At 43.3% G+C, this 20,817-nt stretch overlaps 1 protein-coding gene across 1 annotated transcript in view; it reads right to left on the bottom strand.

Annotated features, from left to right (window-relative positions):
* ARAP2 (ArfGAP with RhoGAP domain, ankyrin repeat and PH domain 2) overlaps positions 1 to 20,817 on the bottom strand; it is a 703,001-nt gene that overhangs the window by 387,461 nt on the left and 294,723 nt on the right. Inside the window, exon 16 of the mRNA XM_040419005.1 lies at positions 19,706 to 19,850. Coding sequence (XP_040274939.1) covers positions 19,706 to 19,850 — 145 coding nt within the window. The remainder of the gene's footprint in view (positions 1 to 19,705; positions 19,851 to 20,817) is intronic.

Here is a 20,817-nt window from a genome sequence, read left to right as displayed (position 1 = left end):
ATGTGACACATCAAACTTATTGGGAATTTCACAAGAAAAACAATGGTGTGCTTGATTTTAACGTAACTTTATTCTTTAATGAGTTATTTACAAGTTTCTGACCACTTATAAAATGTGTTCAATGTGCTGCCCATTGTGTTGGATTGTCAATGCAACCCTCTTCTCCCACTCTTTACACCCTGATAGCAACACCGCAGGAGAAATGCTAGCACAGGCTTCCAGTATCCGTAGTTTCAGGTGCTGCACATCTCGTATCTTCACAGCATAGACAATTGCCTTCAGATGACCCCAAAGATAAAAGTCTAAGGGGGTCAGATCGGGAGACCTTGGGGGCCATTCAACTGGCCCACGACGACCAATCCACTTTCCAGGAAACTGTTCATCTAGGAATGCTCGGACCTGACATCCATAATGTGGTGGTGCACCATCTTGCTGGAAAAACTCAGGGAACGTGCCAGTTTCAGTGCATAAAGAGGGAAACACATCATCATGTAGCAATTTCGCATATCCAGTGGCCTTGAGGTTGCCATTGATGAAGAATGGCCCCACTATCTTTGTACCTCATATACCACACCATACCATCAGTTTTTTTGTTTCAACAGTCTTGGAGGGATCTATCCAATATGGGTTAGTGTCAGACCAATAGCGGTGGTTTTGTTTGTTAACTTCACCATTCACATAAGAGTTTGCCTCATCACTGAACAAAATCTTCTGCGTAAACTGAGGGTCCTGTTCAAATTTTTGTTTTGCCCATTCTGCAAATTCAGTGCACCGATCTGGGTCATCCTCGTTGAGATGCTGCAGTAGCTGGAGTTTGTAAGGGTGCCATTTGTGAGTAGCTAATATCCGCCGAAGGGATGTTAACCTCGGCGACATGTCAATGGATGTAAACAAAGAGAAACTTGTAAATAACTCATGAAAGAATAAAGTTACGTTAAAACCAAGCACACCATTGTTTTTCGTGTGAAATTCCCAATAAGTTTGATGTGTCACATGACCCTCTTCCTATTGAAAAAACAAAAGTTGGATTCAAAATGGCCGACTTCAAAATGGCCACCATGGTCACCACCCATCTTGAAAAGTTTCCCCCCTCACATATACTAATGTGCCACAAACAGGAAGTTAATATCACAAACCATTCCCATTTTATTAAGGTGTATCCATATAAATGGCTCACCCTGTATAATGGCAATTTGGGTGCCCAGTCAGTGCTGCAAGGTCAAATAGGATTGTTCCTATTACCTAGGTTGTCACCATCCCAAATGAACACTGTTCAACAGAAATGCAATGGAATTATTCCTCCCTATCCTTTCCCTACACCTTGAATAATCTTTCCCTGCACTTGTAAATCTTTTTTTGAGCATAATGACGATTTGTCTATCACTGTCCCTAGCGCCTGCAGACACGTCTCTCCCTGCACTAAGTATGCTGGCGAATGGCAGAATCTAAGATCCTGCCGCTATTTATAGGGCTGTGACATCACAGGGCTGGCTGCTGATTGGATGCATGCATGTCAGTATGAGTGATCCTGCCTTCCCAGAATCCTTTCTCCATTTCCTCACACGTGCAGCAGCCATTTTAGGAAAAATGTGATTCGGTACTACGAAGCGCGAGGAAATTCGCATTCGTGCAAATCAAATTTTACCTGAAATTCTGAACTTATTCCACTTCATCAGCTTCGATTTGCTCATCTCTAATGTTGAGTGATCAAAAAGTTGTATGTACCCCCAAAAAAAGTACAACTAAATATGTCACCTCATACCACAAATAGAGCCCCCACATAAGACCATCACCAGAAAAATAAAAAATATATAGCTCTCAGAAAAAGGCAACACTAAGGGTATTTTCACACTTGCGGCAGGACGGATCCGACAGGCTGTTCACCATGTCGGATCCGTCCTGTGGCTGTTCGCCGTGCCCCCGCTCCGTCCTCATTGACTATAATGGGGATGGGGGCGGAGCTCCGGCGCAGCACGGCGGTGCACGGCTTAAGGCCGCCGGACTAAAATTACTGCATGTCAGGTTTTTTAGTCCGGCGGCTTTCTCCGGACATGGTAAACAGCATGTCGGATCCGTCCTGCCGCAAGTGTGAAACTAGCCTAAAGCATGATTTTTCAAAAATTATGTTTTTGTGTAAAGCTGATAAAATAAACAAATAGACAAATTTGGTGTCTCTCTCTTATTTCTGATATTTAATGACTCTATAATGGCAGGGTCTGCTCCAGAGAATTGGTGTTTAGCAAATGTGGTGCCAAAATTGAAAAAGGGTTCAAAAACAGAGCCCAGAAACTATAGGTTGGTAAGTTTTACATTTGTCATGGGTAAACTGTTTGAAGCATTTCTAAGAGTTGCTATCCTAGAGAATATGAAAATGAACATCAGCTAATAACACTGTATCAGTATGGCTTCATAAAGGATCGGTCATGTCAAACTAATTTGATCAGTTTCTATGAGGAGGTTCTAGACATGACAGGAATCAGTCAATGGATGTCGTATATCTTGACTTCTCCAAAGCATTTGATACAGTGACACATGAAAGGTTAGTATATAAAATTAGAAGGCTTGGAATGGGAGAAAACGTCTGTATGTGGGTAAGTAACTGTCTCAGTGATAGAAAACAGAGGGAGGTTATTAATGGTACACACTCAGATTGGGTCACTGTCACTAGTGGAGTACCTCAGGGGTCAGTATTGGGCCCTATTCTATTCAATATACTTATTAATGAGCTTGTAGAAGGCTTGCATAGTAAAGTATCAATTTTGCAGATGACACTAAACTGTGTAAACTAATTAACACTGAAGAGGACAGTATACTACTACAGAGGGATCTGGATAGATTGGAGGCTTGGGCAGAGAAGTAGCAGATGAGGTTTAACACTGACAATTGTGAGGTTATGAACATGGGAAGAAATAATGCAAGTCACCCGTACATACTAAATGGTAAAACGCTGGGTAACACTGACATGGAAAAGTACTTAGTAACTTTAGTGGAAAGCAAACTAAACTGTAGAAACCAGCGTCAGGCAGCTTCTGCCAAGGCCTATAAGATTATGGGTTGCATTAAAAGGGGCTCAGATGCATGTAAGGAGAACATAGTGCTGCCACTTTACAAATCACTAGTCAGAACACACATGGAGTACTGTGTACAGCTATGGGCTTCTGTGAACAAAACAGACATAGCAGAGCTGGAGAGGGTACAGAAGAGGGCAACTAAAGTAATAACTGGGATGGGTGGACTACATACCCAGAAAGATTGTCAAAATTAGGGTTATTCACTTTAAAAAAAGATGACTAAGGGGAGATCTAATAACTATGCATAAATATATCAGGGGTCAATACAGACATCTCTCCTATTATCTCTTTATTCCCAGGACTGTGACTGTGACGAGGGGATATCCTCTGCGTCTGGAGAAAAAAAGGTTTGTACACAAACATAGAAGAGGATTCTTTACGGTAAGAGCAGTGAGACTATGGAACTCACTGCCTGAGGAGGTGGTGATGGTGAGTACAATAAAGGAATTCAAGAGGGGCCTGGATGTGTTTCTGGAGTGTAATAATATTACAGGCTATAGCTACTAGAGAGGGGTCGTTGATCCAGGAAGTTATTCTGATTGACTAATTGGAGTCGGGAAGGATTTTTTTTTCCCCTAAAGTGGCTTCTACCTCACAATATAACAAATAAACTATGTTTGATGCTAGCAACATTACTCCTTCAGCCCCTGTATGCATATACAGTGGATATAAAACATCTACACACCCCTGTTAACATGTCAGGTTTCAGTGCTGTAAAAAAATGAGACAAAGATAAATCATTTCAGAACTTTTTCCACCTTTAATGTGACCTATAAACTGTACCACTCAATTGAAAAACAAACTAAAATCTTTTAGGTGGAGGGAAGAAAACAAAAAAACAAAACTAAAATAATGTGGTTGCATAAGTGTGCACACTCTCTTATAACTGGGGATGTAGCTGTGTTCAGAATTAAGCAATCACATTCAAAATCATGGTAAATAGGAGTCAGCATACACCTGCCATCATTTAAAGTGCCTCTGATTAACCCCAAATAAAGTTCAGCTGCTCTAGTTGGTCTTTCCTGAAATTTTCTTAGTCGCATCCCACTCCAAAAGCCGTGGTCCACAGAGAGCTTCCAAAGCATCATAGAGATCTCATTGTTCAAAGGTATCAGTCAGGAGAAGGGTACAAAAGAATTTCCAAGGCATTAGATATTCTATGGAACACAGTGAAGACAGTCATCATCAAGTGGAGAAAATATGGCACAACAGTGACATTACCAAGAACTGGATATCCCTCCAAAATTGATGAAAAGACGAGAAGAGAACTGGTCTGGGAGGCTACCAAAAGGCCTACAGCAACATTAAAGGAGTTGCAGGAATATCTGGCAAGTACTGGCTGTGTGGTACATGTGACAACAATCTCCCGTATTCTTCATATGTCTGGGCTATGGGGTAGAGTGACAAGACGAAAGCCTTTTCTTACGAAGAAAAACAACCCAGCCAGGCTACATTTTGCAAAAACACATCTGAAGTCTCCAAAAAGCATGTGGGAAAAGGTGTTATGGTCTGATGAAACCAAGGTTGAACGTTTTGGCCATAATTCCAAAAGATATGTTTGGCACAAAAACAACACTGCACATCACGAAAAGAGCACCATGCCCACAGTAAAGCATGGTGGTGGCAGCATCATGCTTTGGGGCTGTTTTTCTTCAGCTGGAACTGGGGCCTTAGTTAAGCTAGAGGGAATTATGAACAGTTCCAAATACCAGTCAATATTGGCACAAAACCTTCAGGCTTCTGCTAGAAAGCTGAACATGAAGAGGAACTTCATCTTTCATCATGACAATGACCCAAAGCATACATCCAAATCAACAAAGTAATGGCTTCACCAGAAGAAGATTAAAGTTTCGGAATTGCCCAGCCAGAGCTCAGACCTGAATCCGATTGAAAATCTGTGGGCTGATCTGAAGAGGGCTGTGCACAGGAGATGCCCTCGCAATCTGACAGATTTGGAGGGTTTTTTCAGAGTGGGGGCAAATCTTGCCAAGTCAAAATGTGCCATGCTGACTGATACCCAAAAAGACTGAGTGCTGTTATAAAATAAAAAGGTGCTTATACAAAGTATTAGTTTAAAGGGAACCTGCCATCAACTTTGTGCTGCCCATACTAACAGCAGAATAAAGTGGAGACAGGTTAGTTGATATCAGCTGTCTGTCATTTATAAGTTAAAAGCAAGTGGTTCCAAGAACCAGCATCACAATCATTGCAGACTGGGCCTGTAAAAGAGTCACGGACACCTGAGAAGAGTCATGATTATTGATAAATTCCTGCTCTCCCTGCCCGTCTGCTGATGACTGACAGGCTTCTACCTAGTTTTCTCCCTTTTTCTCTAGGAGAGAACTGCCAATCATCAGCAGATAGGCGGGGAGTGCAGGAGATTATGAATACCCATGAATGTTCTCAGGTAGATTTGACTCTTTTCAAGGCCTGTGCTGCAATGTTTATGATTCTGGTTCTCAGCAACCACTTACTTTCAGCTCATGAGTGACACACTGCTGACATCAGCATTTCTGTCACTAAGTTATGCTGCCCTCAGCATAAAGTTGATGACAGGTTCCCTTTAAGGGTGTGCATACTTATGCAACCATATTATTTTATTTTAATATTTTTTCTTCCCTCTACCTAAAAGATTTCAGTTTGTTTTTCAATTGAGTTTATAGGTCACATTAACCGCCTCCAGACCGCCTAACGCAGGATCGCGTTCCGGAGGCGGCAGCCCTGCGCAGAGTCACGCATATATGCGTCATCTCGCGAGACGCGAGATTTCCTGTGAACGCGCGCACACAGGCGCGCGCGTTCACAGGATCGGAAGGTAAGCGAGTGGATCTCCAGGCTGCCAGCGGCGATCGTTCGCTGGCAGGCTGGAGATGTGATTTTTTTAACCCCTAACAGGTATATTAGACGCTGTTTTGATAACAGTGTCTAATATACCTGCTACCTGGTCCTCTAGTGGTCCCTTTTGTTTGGATCGACCACCAGAGGACACAGGTAGCTCAGTAATAAGTAGCACCAAGCACCACACTACACTACACCCCCCCCGTCACTTATTAACCCCTTATTCACCCCTGATCACCCCTGATCACCCCATATAGACTCCCTGATAACCCCCCTGTCATTGATCACCCCCCTGTCATTGATCACCCCCCTGTAAGGCTGCATTCAGATGTCCGTATGATTTTTACAGATTCACTGATACATGGATCGGATCCGCAAAACACATACGGACATCTGAATGGAGCCTTATAGGGGGGTGATCAATGACAGGGGGGTGATCACCCCATATAGACTCCCTGATCACCCCCCTGTCATTGATCACCCCCCTGTCATTGATCACCCCCCTGTCATTGATCACCCCCCTGTAAGGCTGCATTCAGATGTCCGTATGATTTTTACGGATCCACTGATACATGGATCGGATCCGTAAAACACATACGGACATCTGAATGGAGCCTTATAGGGGGTGATCAATGACAGGGGGGTGATCACCCCATATAGACTCCTTGATCACCCCCCTGTCATTGATCACCCCCCTGTCATTGATCACCCCCCTGTAAGGCTGCATTCAGATGTCCGTATGATTTTTACGGATCCACTGATACATGGATCGGATCCGCAAAACACATACGGACATCTGAATGGAGCCTTATAGGGGGGTGATCACCCCATATAGACTCCCTGATCACCCCCCTCTCATTGATCACCCCCCTGTCATTGATCACCCCCCTGTCATTGATCACCCCCCTGTAAGGCTGCATTCAGATGTCCGTATGATTTTTACGGATCCACTGATACATGGATCGGATCCGTAAAACACATACGGACATCTGAATGGAGCCTTATAGGGGGGTGATCAATGACAGGGGGGTGATCACCCCATATAGACTCCTTGATCACCCCCCTGTCATTGATTACCCCCCTGTCATTGATCACCCCCCTGTAAGGCTGCATTCAGATGTCCGTATGATTTTTACGGATCCACTGATACATGGATCGGATCCGCAAAACACATACGGACATCTGAATGAAGCCTTATAGGGGGGTGATCACCCCATATAGACTCCCTGATCACCCCCCTGTCATTGATCACCCCCCTGTCATTGATCACCCCCCTGTAAGGCTGCATTCAGATGTCCGTATGATTTTTACGGATCCACTGATACATGGATCGGATCCGCAAAACACATACGGACATCTGAATGGAGCCTTATAGGGGGGTGATCAATGACATGGGGGTGATCACCCAATATAGACTCCCTGATCACCCCCCTGTCATTGATCACCCCCCTGTCATTGATCACCCCCCTGTAAGGCTGCATTCAGATGTCCGTATGATTTTTACGGATCCACTGATACATGGATCGGATCCGCAAAACACATACGGACATCTGAATGGAGCCTTATAGGGGGGTGATCAATGACAGGGGGGTGATCACCCCATATAGACTCCCTGATCACCCCCCTGTCATTGATCACCCCCCTGTCATTGATCACCCCCCTGTAAGGCTGCATTCAGATGTCCGTATGATTTTTACGGACATCTGTCATCTGTCACTGTCATTGATCACCCCCCTGTAAGGCTCCATTCAGACATTTTTTTGGCCCAAGTTAGCGGAAATTATTTTATTTGTTCTTACAAAATCTCATATTCCACTAACTTGTGTCAAAAAATAAAATCTTACATGAACTCACCATACCCCTCACGGAATCCAAATGCGTAAAAATTTTTAGACATTTATATTCCAGACTTCTTCTCACGCTTTAGGGCCCTTAGAATGCCAGGGCAGTATAAATACCCCACTTGTGACCCCATTTCGGAAAGAAGACACCCCAAGGTATTCCGTGAGGGGCATATTGAGTCCATGAAAGATTGAAATTTTTGTCCCAAGTTAGCGGAAAGGGAGACTTTGTGAGAAAAAAATATATATATCAATTTCCGCTAACTTGTGCCAAAAAAAATAAATTTCTATGAACTCGCCATGCCCCTCATTGAATACCTTGGGGTGTCTTCTTTCCAAAATGGGGTCACATGTGGGGTATTTATACTGCCTTGGCATTCTAGGGGCCCTAAGGCGTGAGAAGAAGTCTGGGATCCAAATGTCTAAAAATGCCCTCATAAAAGGAATGTGGGCTCCTTTGCGCATCTAGGCTGCAAAAAAGTGTCACACATCTGGTATCGCTGCACTCAGGAGAAGTTGGGCAATGTGTTTTGGGGTGTCATTTTACATATACCCATGCTGGGTGAGATAAATATCTTGGTCAAATGCCAACTTTGTATAAAAAATGGGAAAAGTTGTCTTTTGCCGAGATATTTCTCTCACCCAGCATGAGTATATGTAAAAAGACACCCCAAAAAACATTGCCCAACTTCTCCTGAATACAGCGATACCACATGTGTGACACTTTTTTGCAGCCTAGGTGGGCAAAGGGGCCCACATTCCAAAGAGCACCTTTCGGATTTCACAGGTCATTTACCTACTTACCCCACAAGTGACCCCATTTTGGGGTCACTACCCCACAAGTGACCCCATTTTGGAAAGAAGACACCCCAAGGTATTCCGTGAGGGGCATGGCGAGTTCCTAGAATTTTTTATTTTTTGTCACAAGTTAGCGGAAAATGATGATTTTTTTTCCACTAACTTGTGACAAAAAATAAAAACTTCCATGAAATCACTATGCCCATCACGAAATACCTTGCGGTGTCTTCTTTCCAAAATGGGGTCACTTGTGGGGTAGTTATACTGCCCTGGCATTTTAGGGGCCGAATGCGTGAGAAGTGGTTTGAAATCAAAATCTGTAAAAAATGGCCGGTGAAATCCGAAATGTGCTCTTTGGAATGTGGGCCCCTTTGCCCACCTAGGCTGCAAAAAAGTGTCACACATCTGGTATCCCCGTACTCAGGAGAAGTTGGGCAATGTGTTTTGGGGTGTCTTTTTACATATACCCATGCTGGGTGAGAGAAATATCTTGGCAAAAGACAACTTTTCCCATTTTTTTATACAAAGTTGGCATTTGACCGAGATATTTATCTCACCCAGCATGGGTATATGTAAAATGACACCCCATGGGTATATGTAAAATGACACCCCGAATGCGTGAGAAGTGGTTTGAAATCAAAATCTGTAAAAAATGGCCGGTGAAATCCGAAAGGTGCTCTTTGGAATGTGGGCCCCTTTGCCCACCTAGGCTGCAAAAAAGTTTCACACATCTGGTATCCCTGTACTCAGGAGAAGTTGGGCAATGTGTTTTGGGGTGTCTTTTTACATATACCCATGCTGGGTGAGAGAAATATCTTGGCAAAAGACAACTTTTCCCATTTTTTTTATACAAAGTTGGCATTTGACCGAGATATTTATCTCACCCAGCATGGGTATATGTAAAATGACACCGCAAAACACATTGCCCAACTTCTACTGAGTACAAGGATACCAGATGTTTGACACTTTTTTGCAGCCTAGGTGGGCAAAGGGGCCCACATTCCAAAGAGCACCTTTCGGATTTCACCGGCCATTTTTTACAGATTTTGATTTTAAACTACTTACCACACATTTGGGCCCCTAGAATCCCAGGGCAGTATAACTACCCCACAAGTGACCCCATTTTGGAAAGAAGACACCCCAAGGTATTCGCTGATGGGCATAGTGAGTTCATGGAAGTTTTTATTTTTTGTAAAATTGAAACAGTTTCAATGAAATAAAAATCATACTTACATCATCTACTTGCTACGGACAAGTAAATGGATGAGGTAACTATGATTAATTTATTTTTTCACTCAATTATTGTTATCAGATGCCGAGATCAGGTATGAACGCGGCATCTGAGGGGTACAATACTATGGAGCAGCGCAATCACTTCCTGTTCTTGCGCCCATTACTTTACGAAGTAATTAATCACAAAGCAAATTCTTTGGTAAAATTTAGTAAAGCAGCCAAATCAAATTTTTATAATAGTTGGGAAGCAAACTTATCAATGTATTTATTTTAGTTGTCTGGTGTAACTACATTGAGAAATATGGTAATTAGAATGAGTGGTATATTTATGAAGTGCTTCTTCCACTTTACTGATAGTGGGTGAGGCCAAGGAAGATTTTTTATTTCAATTAAAATGTCACCCACTTAAAGGTGTTTTCTACTAGTGTTGAGCGCAAATATTCAAATCGCAAATTTTAATTGCGAATATCGCCACCTCAAGAATTTGCGAATATTTAGAATATAGTGCTATAAATTCGAATTTGCGAATGGTGTTGATCCCGAATATTCTAATTGCAAATTTTTATCGCAAATATATTACATTGCTGATTTTTGCAATCAAGTAAATAATGACTGGGGATCACAAATTCTCGAATTTGCAAATTTATGGTGAATATTCGGCCACAAATTTGTGAAATATCACAAATTTGAATATTGCCTATGCCGCTCATCACTATTTTCTACGTGTTTTATACTGATGACCTATCCTCAGGATAAGTCATATATATCTGATAGGTGGGGGTCCGACTCTAATTCAGCTTCTTGAAAAGGCCAGAGCATTTCAGTAAACTTTGTGGCCTCCTCATACAGTATCTTACCTTAGGCCAGTGACATTACATTCATCAGTCACCTGGCTTTAGTGCATCTCAGTCCCATTTAAGTAAATTAAGGATGATGTGTGATATAAAGCACAGCACCATCCAATGGATAAGCTGCAAGGAGGAAGTGGCACCCATTGGAGCAGCCTTTTCAAAAAGCTGATTGGTTTGCCAGGTGTTGGACCCCCATCGATCAGATACTGATGATCCTATCCTGAAGATAAGTCATCAGTATAAGATACCTGGAAAACCAATTTAATAAAAAAAAAATAATAAAATGCAATTTTATCAGAAATCTGGGGCATTGGGCTTTGCATTTTCCCTGTGCTGTGGCATGGGAGGAGCGATGCGGAGAATAGGGTTTTCGTTGTTCTCGCTGTAACAGTCAATCACAGTGGCTTTTCTGACACCGATTCAGTGAAAGGAGACACCTTTCAATAACACGCTTATGTTGGGGCCCCTGCCTGATGGTAGTTGGGGTGCCCTTGATGTTACAGGCATGGTGCAGGTACAAGGCAGGCGGTGTAGGTGCAATGGCAGGCATATGGTGCACGAGTCAGTAACCAGGCCAGAGGTAGAAATTACAAATGTGCAGAAAGAATGGGAGTTGTAATACATCCAAAGGTATTAAAACACAGTTCCAACAATTCACAGTGCAAATATCCCTAGATAGCAAAGTAGTGATGTGAGTAATGAAGTGAATTATAGTAATATGTTCTCTCTAACTTCCCAAAGACTTTTGCTGCAGAATCTGTGACAATCAGACATGAGCGAATTTCTTGAAAATTTGATTCGGCTGATTCACCAAATTTCTTTTCATGAAGTGCATTTTTTTGCAAGTAGCAGGTACAATTTCAGGGAGATGCGATAGCGTCGCCCCCATTATTGTACCCCTAAGATGCCGCTTTCATACATGATTGCGGCATCTGAGTGTACAAACAGTGTGAAATTAACGTTAAAAAAAAACATTACATCAAGCCTACTGCGTCCATTTGTGCGCGACGGTCCAGCCGCCGCCATCTTGCTTGAAGATCTCGGCCGAAATCTCATGCAGCGCTAGATTACGTCATCAATTCACTGACACGAAGGACGAGGAAATTCAGCTTCTATGCGAATCGAATCATTCCTGAAATTCGGATCGAATTCCACTTCGTGGGATTCGATTCACTCATCTCTAGTGGCAATATTACTCTTGCAATGCTGGCTGTATTTTCCAACTGAGGGATACAAGATTTAAGATACGACTAGCCAGGTCGTGTCCAAGTGTGAAGGGTGTCTCAACAATGTCCCTCTCACAGAAATAACGTCTATAGCCTTTAGAAGCAAATAACTTACTGGCTGACTCCAATGCTTGACCATGCAATCCCTAGACCTTCTTTGCTGTATCTCTCTCTCTCTCATATCATGTCACATGTCACATATATTAACTGGTCTCCATAATAGAAATAGTACCCACTCAGAGGTTTCACCTGAAGCGTTTCAACTTTATAGTTGAACTAGTAGCGAATGTGAGGCTGGCAAAGCAATTTTTTTTTAGCTTTGCTACATAAGCCTGCTTAAAAGACAGGGAAGCATCTCTGCCAATCTGGTGTGTAAAAATAATGCAGCGCTCATTGATGTTGTGTCCTCCTTACAGAAAGTAAGTATATTTATAGCTCCTTCTTATTCAACTGAGGATATGTCATCAGTATACCAAAGACAGACAACACCTTCAGCAACTTTATTTAAAGGGGTTATTCGAGTTATTTTTTTGTTCTTTCTATGTGCCTAACTAAGCAAATGTAACAGCTTTCCAATTCACTCACTTTATCTCCTGTGGCTGGTTTCTCAGATTTCACTGAGGGTCACATGACCTGTGATGTCAGCTTCTCTCCCTGCTCTGATAAAGGTCGTTTACAAGCCTGTAAACGAGGGACGTCACTGTGCTGGCCACGCCCCCCCTTCACTGCCGTCTGCTCTCTCTCCTAAGATTCTTAAAGGGATTCTGTCACCAGGTTTTGGGCTATAGAGCTGCGGACATGGACTGCTAGATCGCCGCTAGCATGTCCGCAATATATCTGTCCTATAGGGCTGTGTGCTTTTAATTTCTTTAAAAAAGGATTTTATAGATATGTAAATTAGTCTTAAATGTGTCCAAGGGGCTGTACTAACCTTCCTGGAGCCCATCCACGCCCCCCTGTGAAGGAGCCCAGCACCGCCTATGTCCTCCGAATCTCCTCCTTTCATCACCGATAGATTGCCGTAATCTCGCGATGCGCGAGCTCGCGCATGCGCAGTTCTTTCCCTGAGGCTGATGCCAGCACAGGGAAAGAACACTATACCGGCACTGCGCATCGCGAGATTACGGCAATCTATCGGTGATGAAAGGAGGAGATTCGGAGGACATAGGCGGTGCTAGGCTCCTTCACAGGCGGGCGTGGCTGGGCACGGCTGGGCTCCAGGAAGGTTAGTACAGCCCCTTGGACACATTTAAGACTATTTTACTATAAAATCCTTTTTTAAAGAAATTAAAAGCACACAGCCCTATAGGACAGATATATTGCGGACATGCTAGCGGCGATCTAGCCGTGCATGTCCACAGCTCTATAGCCCAAACCTGGTGACAGAATCCCTTTAACCCCTTCAGCTGCACATACTGGCTAGCTGCAGCAGTGACAATTCTGGGCACAGGATCTGACAGACTAGAGAGAACATTGCACAAGAAGGTAGGGGGAAGATCCTGTGTGTATTAGCAGTGTCATTATACAGCTGGGACTTGTAGTTCTACACTTACAACATGCTGCAGAGTCTCCCAGCACTCAGGCAGCTCTTGTATCCACTCCCTTAGCAGTGTCATTATACAGGTGGGACTTGTGGTCCTACACATACAGCATGCTGCTGATTCTCCCAGCAGGCAGACATGTCACTCAGGGCAGCACTTGTATTCACTCCCTTAGCAGTGCAGGGGGAGGGGCAGAGAATGTTTTTATTGCATGTAAACAAAAGGCCAGAAAAGAACCAGGGAAATGAGGAAATATATATCTTTTTTTTTTTTACATAAAACTTGCTTAGCTCAGTTATACACTGCTCAAAAAAATAAAGGGAACACTTAAACAACACAATGTAACTCCAAGTCAATCACACTTCTGTGAAATCAAACTGTCCACTTAGGAAGCAACACTGAGTGACAATCAATTTCACATGCTGTTGTGCAAATGGGATAGACAACAGGTGGAAATTATAGGCAAGAGGCCAGAGCATGGAGGCGCTACCAGGAGACAGGCCAGTACATCAGGAGACGTGGAGGAGGCCGTAGGAGGGCAACAACCCAGCAGCAGGACCGCTACCTCCGCCTTTGTGCAAGGAGGAACAGGAGGAGCACTGCCAGAGCCCTGCAAAATGACCTCCAGCAGGCCACAAATGTGCATGTGTCTGCTCAAACGGTCAGAAACAGAATCCATGAGGGTGATATAAGGGCCCGACGTCCACAGGTGGGGGTTGTGCTTACAGCCCAACACCGTGCAGGACGTTTGGCATTTGCCAGAGAACAACAAGATTGGCAAATTCGCCACTGGCGCCCTGTGCTCTTCACAGATGAAAGCAGGTTCACACTGAGCACATGTGACAGACATGACAGAGTCTGGAGACGCGGTGGAGAACGTTCTGCTGCCTGCAACATCCTCCAGCATGACCGGTTTGGCATTGGGTCAGTAATGGTGTGGGGTGGCATTTCTTTGGAGGGCCGCACAGCCCTCCATGTGCTCGCCAGAGGTAGCCTGACTGCCATTAGGTACCGAGATGAGATCCTCAGACCCCTTGTGAGACCATATGCTGGTGCGGTTGGCCCTGGGTTCCTCCTAATGCAAGACAATGCTAGACCTCATGTGGCTGGAGTGTGTCAGCAGTTCCTGCAAGACGAAGGCATTGATGCTATGGACTGGCCTGCCCGTTCCCCAGACCTGAATCCAATTGAGCACATCTGGGACATCATGTCTCGCTCTATCCACCAACGGCATGTTGCACCACAGACTGTCCAGGAGTTGGCAGATGCTTTAGTCCAGGTCTGGGTGGAGGTCCCTCAGGAGACCGCCCGCCACCTCATCAGGAGCATGCACAGGCGTTGTAGGAAAGTCATACAGGCACGTGGAGGCCACACACACTACTGAGCCTCATTTTGACTTGTTTTAAGGACATTACATCAAAGTTGGATCAGCCTGTAGTGTGTTTTTCCACTTTAATTTTGAGTGTGACTCCAAATCCAGACCTCCATGGGTTGAAAAATTTGATTTCCATTTTTTTATTTTTATGTGATTTTGTTGTCAGCACATTAAACTATGTAAAGAACAAAGTATTTCAGAAGAATATTTAATTAACTCAGATCTAGGATGTGTTATTTTTGTGTTCCCTTTATTTTTTTGAGCAGTGTATATTGCTGCCCATCAGATTTTCAGTGCAATATTTATTTTCATAACTCTGACAACCCCTTTAACTATTTTGTATCAACTTCAGACAAAGACATCTCCAACTGAAAGTGAGACAGGATAATTAAAACATCCTACAAAGCTTACACCTCTCTCAATGAAACATGCAAGCTAGTTTTTTTTCTAGAAGGAAAAGAGAACCAGATATCTCAAAAGAGACTTATTCGGTTGACTTGCCTTGTGGGATACACTTTGGTGTGGTCTTTATCATTGAGAGACAAAATAAAACAGTTTGAGTGTTAACACTTCAAATGAAACAAATGACGTTAGAAAGCATAGAATTTTTAAAATTTTCTATGAATTTCCAAAAGCAACTTTTTTAAAGGGAATCTGTCACCTGCTTTTACCATTTCAAGCTGTCACCATCGCTATGTTCACTAAAGTACCTTATTTCCAGCAGTCTTCTTACTTTATTTCGTTTTGTCCTTTTGATATAAAAGCCCTTTTTATGATATGCTAATGAGGCTCCAAGGTGCCCAGAGGGGCTTTATTTTCCCTCTCCGGTGTCCAGTGACGCCCCCCTGCAGTGCCCAAGAGCGCCTCCTGATCCTCAAATAACCTCCCACAGCCCTGTCAAACGGTTCCGCCCCCTCCCCACGTCATCGTCTACCTTCTAGAAAGGCCCCGTCTTTCCTGTCGGCGGCCAGAAAACTTGCGCAGGCGCAGTACCGCCTGCGGCTGCGCGATCATCAACCTCCTCAGGGCAACAGCGCTCAGTTTACATCACTGGGCTCGGCGCATGCCCAGTGAGACTTTTGAGGCTGTTGCCCTCAGGAGCTTGATGATCGCGCAGGCCGCAGGCAATACTGCGCCTGTGCAAGTTTTCTGGCCGCCGACAGGAAGAAGGACGGGGCATTTCTAGAAGGTAGATGATGACGTGGGGAGGGGGCAGAACCGTTTGCTGGGGCTGTGGGAGGTTATTTGAGGATCAGGAGGCGTTCTTGGGCACTGCAGGGGGGCGCCACAGGGCACCGGAGAGGGAAAAAAACGCCCCTCTGGGCACCTTGGAGCCTCATTAGCATATCATAAAAAGGGCTTTTATATCAAAAGGACAAAACAAAATAAAGTAAAAAGAAGACTGCTGGAAATAAGGTACTTTAGTGAACATAGCAATGGTGACAGCTTAAAATGGTAAAAGCAGGTGACAGATTCCCTTTAAAGGGTTGTCTGCTTTTTTAATGTTGATGACCTTTAATATCAGATTGTTGTTTAAAGAGAAAGCAGCGCTCGTATGAGAGCTGCTTTTTCCTCTCTGTTTACCTGCCCACCATCCCAACCTTAGGGGTGAGCAGGTATTATTACAACTATAGCTTACAACTACTACTTATCTTCAATGGGACGGCTCATTCCTGTTCAAGTGAATAGAAATGAGCCGTCCCATTGAAGTAAATGGGACAGCTACTCTATGTTGAAATTACACCTGCACACTGCTGCATTTCTGACAGCGAACAGGTAAAGAATGAAGAGAAGGCAACACTCGTAGGAGAGCTGCTTTCTCTTCAAACAGCCGATCGGCAGGGGTGCCAGGTGTCGTCCCCCCCCCCCCCACCACCGATCTGGTATTGATGACCCATCCTATTAAACAAATATTGGAGAAAAAATGTTACAAAACATAAAAAAGTCCTATTCAGCCAGAAACAAATTTTTATTTAAAAATGTCAGAAAAAACAAGTAGGTTTATTCATATTCTCCCCTTTAAACACACTTGCTGTACAAAAATCAGATTGACAACCCAAAATTTACAAACTTTTAGCACACCTGCCCAAAGTAAGAAAATGACTAGCTATAGAAAATGATTGGGTTTTGACATGCAATTATACCCACTGTGTACAGGAAAAAAAAACATATTGAACTGCATTCATTGTACTATAAATTTTAACATCAAGTTTATTGTTGCGACATCAAAATAATTTATTACTTGCAACAAAAGTAGTGTGCTGGAATCAATTTATCGAAGCAGCTCTAATTGACATACAGCAAGAACAAAACATTGGCAGTTTGAAAATAAGACTTGATTGAACCAAAATTAGCAGTTTTAGCTTGTCATTTTTTTTAGAAAAACTTTCAAAACCCTGCCACCAAGTGTGAGTTAAGCTGGCCACGTATGCAAGATAAATGCCAGTTGGCAGTTGCTTTGACTGACAAAAACATGAAAAATGTATTGCAAAAATTCATTAATTCAGTAAAATTCTATAATTTTCAAACTAGTTCTCCACTAAAAGCAGAAACTTGAGGGTTCTTGACCTCCCTAATTTAAATATGTATGTGTTAGTTTTCTCTTATTTCTCAGACCATCTACATAGAAAAACTGCATATTTCTGTAGCCTCCTAACTTTGAAAATTCTCACTGATGCTTAGTACTATTAAAAATTAACATTATTTCAAGTTATTTTCATAATTTAAAGGGGTTATCCAATTCTAAAAATGCCCAGCACAATGCTCTGACCCTCCTATAGTTCATACTTACCGCACTCCCCGTCACCCGCGTCACTCCAAATCCCTGCACTGCCGCCACTGCACTTCCCTGTTGCGTGGATAAAAACATCCGGCTACAGGGGTGCAGCCAATAGCAAGCCTCCACGGTGGCCCCCTTTGCATCCCCGCATTTTTAGAATTAGATAACCCCTTTAAATTAATTTAATTTTAGTTAAATTAAATCACATGACTGGTCATTAATGCCAAAACAGGTAATAAAAACCAGTTCTGCCTTGGGGTTTCTTCCTGAATTCTACTATGCCACAGAGCCATGTTAAATGGTCACTGACTTTTTACACATTTTTTGTATAAATCAGTAGTGAATGAGAAGCTTTGGAATATATCTTATCAATCAAAAATGCCTCTTTCTTCACCACTTCAGCAATTTTACTCCTACTCCTAAACATTCTCTGCAACTGAGAGATAGATTGTCAGATAACTCCTCATCTGCCTTCCCTCTCAAAAAACTTCTAGAAAAAAAACATGCATTCTGATCCTTTAGTGAACTGGCAGTTTAAATGTAATGCTGAGGGTCTGTACCCAAAAGCACGACTGTCTGAATATTAAACCCCTAACACATGATCTGTGACCCCACACCTATCTGCTTACTCTTGGAGGGCTTGGCTGCTGAAATGTGTGTAGTTCTGCCTCTGCTAGCCCTTCCGCCTGAAATTCTGTGCTCCCATAAGGCACTTGCATGTGCTATCCCCAGCTCTTAAAGGGCAAGTCTGGCGCCTAATCAGTCCCCAGCCAAAGGCAGCCTTCCATGGAAAATTTGCAACATCTTCCCCAATGAGAAAGTGCTGGATTAGCAAGAGTGAAATCACTTTTTCATCTAAATGGTTTCATCTAAGCCTCATGCACACGTCCGTGAAACACGGACCGTGTGATACCGACCTGGATTTCTTCTGAGTGCAGGAGCGCTTGCCGTCATAGCAACCAATGACGCCGTGCGCTCCCGCACTCAGAAGAAAACTAGGCCGGTAGCACACGGTCCGTGTTTCACGGACGTGTGCATGAGACTTAACTCCTACACAGGGATCTGGACATCGCTGTTGGATTAGCAACCAGGTTTCTACCTGCTGGGATAATCTCAGTGTAGTTGCCAGCTGACCCACTGGTGTCAGGCACTCTGATGCAAGCACTTTGAACTCTGGTTATAGAAAACACACCAAAAATGCAGAAGAATCCCCAGCACAGTCTGAAAAAGCACCAAAGCTTAATTGCTGGTTTTAGAGATCCGGGCAGGGCACAGTTAATGCAGACACAGGTAAGACTGCTGGGGTAGTGGTGAGGCAGGCTGGGCACTTGGCTGGAGCACAGAGAGAAAAGACTGAAACGCAAACTGAACTGAACTTGGACATGAAAGCATAGGACAACACAGGCAGGATGGAAACAGAACTTGGAGCATGGCAGGAAATAACACAGGATAAATGCAGTAAATTACAATAGCACCAGATTATCAAAAATGTTTGCTGGTTACCAGGGAACCTAAACTTCAGGCACCCTCTGCCTGGAGAGGGTGCCTTAAATACCCAAGTACCTTCAGCTATTAGCTGGGGAAGCATTTATAAGTGTGCACACTGGACCTTTAACAGGGCTGAAGGTGAGTGCAAGCACGCCATAAGGGAGCATCAGGTCGAAGCATGTAGGCAGCAGTAGGGGAAGGGCGCTGGCGAGAAGGATACTGGATTGCATGGTGAGTGGCACTATGTCCACATCTACAGGGGACAGCAGAAAGGTGGTGGGCATGGACCACAGGCCTACCACTGAACAATAGGTTCTTTGCTTGTCTAATCCTGCATAGGTGTGCTATGGTGTTGTGCTGACCTCTGCCTGTTTATCGGATTGACCCTGTCTTTGAATCCTGACTCCTGCCTGACTTCTGTATTGATCCTGTGCCAACTTTTCTCATATACTGCCTGTTTAATGTATTGAAGGAAGTCTACCTGCCCTAACCTTGATGTCACGTACCACAGGCCCAAGGCAGACCGCGCCTAGCTCTCAATTTGATTTACAGTGCTGCATTTTTATTACATACGGTACCAACGTTCATATCATGTTGCTTGCATTTTGTCAGTGTAAAATAGAAATATATAAATGAATGATGAAAATTTGATTTGTGTGCATACCTTGCATTTAGAGTAAACTCTGTTGAATGAACTTCCAAACATATAGCTTCTGTTAAATCAATAAATCCCTCTGGAACAGAATGATCTTCATTTTCATAGTAGCTTAGCAGGCTATTTTCTATGGTGCACCACCACTTTTTCATATCTAAATGAACATAATTTCAAAATACAACAAATATTTATAGCACTGTGAGTACAAATCTCAAAAATGTGCTGTTGGTTACAGTTTCATGTTTTTCAAATGCCCATGTATGAAAAGTGTCTTTGTACTGAGAGTTATTGTGCATTAAAAATTGAACAATGTTGACTGGGTCAGAAATAAATTCTCAAAAGCTGGCAGACTGTTTAGTGTGTTTGGGGGTATCAGGATTAGACTCAGAATGTGAGCTTAAGTGTACCCTTGTATGTGCAACCACCTTGTTAGTAAAATTATTGATGGACAGTTAGACTAGTAGTATTTCTTTAAATCTTCAGCCCAGGTCAAGAGAAAGATGAAAAATCAATGGACTGGAGACCAAGAAAATCCCACAATTTCTATGTTGCTAGCTCATTTGCTGCTTAAATTGGTCATGGTGAAGGGGAACCACAACCTTTTAAATCTGCTGTGAAGCCTCATGCTATGTTATGCCTGGTCTTATGGCACCACAAGTGGCACACATGCTCGTGGTTTCTGGGCCAGGAGCTAATAAAGCTATATTTGCCAACAGTCCCAAATTTGCAGGGATGATCCCTAATTTTTAGAGGCAAAACAGGCAAATTCAAACTGTCCTGGGGCAAAATGGATGGGGCTTCTGTAAGCACTCCTCATAAGTGTTCTGAGTAGGGATGAGCAAACTTCATGTTTTGAAGTTCGGCGGGTCGGGTCCGGGTTTAGCCTGAATTCCATTATGGATTCCATTACCACAGAACATAACAGAATTCTATGACAAAATGCACCACAGAAGCCTTTAAGACTTAAGAGGCATTCCATTTTGCGTTCCATCATAATACAAGTCTATGGGCAGCATAACGAAACCGGGCAGATCCGTTATGCTGCCCATAGACTTGTATTATGATGGAACGCAAAATGGAATGCCTCTTAAAGGCAACTGTGGTGCATTCCGTCACAGAAT

This window comes from Bufo bufo, chromosome 2, assembly GCF_905171765.1.
Source record: "Bufo bufo chromosome 2, aBufBuf1.1, whole genome shotgun sequence".
Taxonomy (NCBI): domain Eukaryota; kingdom Metazoa; phylum Chordata; class Amphibia; order Anura; family Bufonidae; genus Bufo; species Bufo bufo.
Note: the sequence above shows the minus strand (reverse complement) of the source record. Positions and strands in the feature narration are given on the sequence as shown.